Genomic DNA, 2,300 nt, shown 5'->3' on the forward strand with positions numbered 1-2,300 from the left:
CGCCGGGTGGGCGAGGAGGGCGGCCGGGCTGCCGTAGGTGCGGTCACACTGTCTGCAGGTGAGCAGCACGTCCAGCTGGTCCAGGCTGGCGCTGCTCAGGGGGAAGTGGGCGGCCATGTACGGGGGCGGCCCTGCCCCGCCCACCTCATCCAGGCCTTGGAGGCTGCCCTCAGCCACCAGCCCATCCACGGGGAACCTGAAGGTCTTGACTGGCTCTGGCTGGTAGTGGCTGGGGGCAGGGGACTGGAAGGGGCTGCCGGTCTCCTGGGAGTGCGTGGGGGCATGGAAGAAGGCAGAGGGTACCAGGGGACCTGGGAGCTGGCCCTCCTCAGAGCTGGGATTGGCCGGGCTGCTGGAGAGGGGGGACAGGGACGAGCAGGCGCTGCTGCTGGCTGTGCTGGTCGCGGGCGAGGGCAGCGGGGACTCGCGGGGGGAGGCTCCCACCACCCTGGGCGTCCCACGGGGAGACACCTGGGGCTGGGCCACCCTGAACAGGGGCTGAGTCCCTGGGTCCTTCAGCGCCGTGTGGGTGAACAGCCCAGGGGTGCCCGCCGACTGGCCGGGGCCCTTCCTCATATCAGCCAGCACCTCCCCAGCACCCAGGGTACCCTGGCAGGCTCCCTGCCACTCGGGGGTCCCCGCAGGGAAGGAGAGCTGGCTCATGGTGTCCATCTGGTGGGGACCTGGCCCGCGGGTAGGGAGCCCTTGGGGCCAAGGCAGGGAAAGACCTTGGGGGAGACAGAGCTGCCGGCCTGGGCTGGGCTGGCGGTCAGAGAACATGTTCCTGGCAGTGGCGGGGGCGCCCAGGGGAGGCTTAGGGTAAGAGGCTGCAGGGGGGTCCCACAGCTTGGATAGTCTGACAGCCATGGGACCTGGGGTGGCCAGCTCGGGGTCCAGGGGCCCCAGGCTGGTGCCCACCCCACTGAGTCTATAGGCCGGCCCCAGAAGGTGCCTTTGGGGCAGGGGGTTTGGGGTTCCCCCTGGGCTCCCCATTCTGCTGCAGGTGGAAGGTGGTCTTTCGGGAAGGACTTTGGTCAGGCTCTCGTGTAAACTGTCAGAGAAGGGGCTGGGGGGAGCAGCACTAGGGGGAGGTAGGGTGCCATCGAGGCCACCTGGCTGGCCTGGGTACCAGGGCAGTGGGGGTGCAGGCTGGGTGGGTGGTGGGCAGGCGGGGCCTGTGCCCAAGGCCCCATCTGGCCACACTCCCGTGGCTTGGTGGAAGGCGAGCACCAGCGTCCCCTCGGTGTGCTCGGACATGGCCATTTCTGCAGGGAAGGGTTTGGCACCAGCCCCGTGCAGTTCTGGGAAGGGGAACTGGAAGGACACCCCCCTGGGGCTGCCTCCTGGCCTATTGCCTTTGGGAAAGGGCTCTGGCTCACCCGGGGAGACCCCGAGATTAGCACCTGGGAAGCTGCTCCCAGCAGCAGGGGTCCAGGAGTCAGCCTGGCCAGCCTGGAACGTGGGGTAGGAGGCTGGCCTGTGGGGGCTGGCGCCATGGCCCCGGGGGTCCCTCAGGGGTGGGGACCCGGGGGTGGTGGCCAGCGAGGTACCGTCAGTGGAGGTACAGACTGAGGGGTCCCCCTGAAAGCACCTTTGGAAGCTGAGCTCTTCTGGGGCAGGTGGGGCCCCGGCACTCACGAGGCTGGGTCTGAGATGGGGTGCAGGCCCAGGGCTCTCGGGGACCTCACGGTGTGGGTCTTTGGGCGTCTCAGCCCTGGAGTTGACGATGCTCAGGCTGCAGTGCTGCTGGGGGCTGCTGCCCACCTTGCCTGCCAGCCGCAGGTGAGTCTGTGCATGGCTCCGTGCTACGGGTGCCTGGGGGCTGCCCCGCTTCCCAGGGGTGCTGCCCAGGTTCTGGGCACTCAGCAGGAGGGCCTTGGCTTCCACCTCTCCTGCCTGCCTTGGCTGGGCCTTGCGGGGCTCCGTGGCCCGGGTCCTGCTGCCTGCGTCCCTCGCACCCTGGGTAGTCCCGCTGGCCACAGCAGGGTTCTCGCAGGGCGGCTGCGAGGGGTGTCCCAGGCTGCTGGCCACTCGGTAGGGTGGCAGGTCTCCCGTCGTGGTTGGGGGTGGTGGCCTCCGGGGCTGCTCCCCAGGCATGACCCCGCGCTGGGCGCTAGGACGCGCTGGTCTGTGTGGGGGTGCGGGGAGCAGGTGGGGTCGCCCTCAGCCCTCGGGGGCCCTGGAGAAGCCTGCCGCCATCTCTTGAGTGCAACCTGCAAGGGAATGGAGACGTGAGGGCCAGGGCCTGCAGGCTGCGCTGGGCTCGGTGGCTCCCTGTCAAGGCCCCCCCCCCACAAGAC

The 2,300-nt window shown here is 69.6% G+C and overlaps 1 protein-coding gene across 1 annotated transcript in view; it reads right to left on the minus strand.

Moving 5' to 3' along the window:
• ZNF469 (zinc finger protein 469) overlaps positions 1-2,300 on the minus strand; it is a 15,563-nt gene that overhangs the window by 11,199 nt on the left and 2,064 nt on the right. The window contains exon 2 of the mRNA XM_027773442.1: positions 35-2,213. Within this exon, the coding sequence (XP_027629243.1) occupies positions 35-2,097 (2,063 nt within the window). The 5' untranslated portion in view covers positions 2,098-2,213. The remainder of the gene's footprint in view (positions 1-34; positions 2,214-2,300) is intronic.

This window comes from Tupaia chinensis, unplaced genomic scaffold (assembly GCF_000334495.1).
Source record: "Tupaia chinensis unplaced genomic scaffold, TupChi_1.0 Scaffold000355_1, whole genome shotgun sequence".
Lineage (NCBI taxonomy): Eukaryota > Metazoa > Chordata > Mammalia > Scandentia > Tupaiidae > Tupaia > Tupaia belangeri.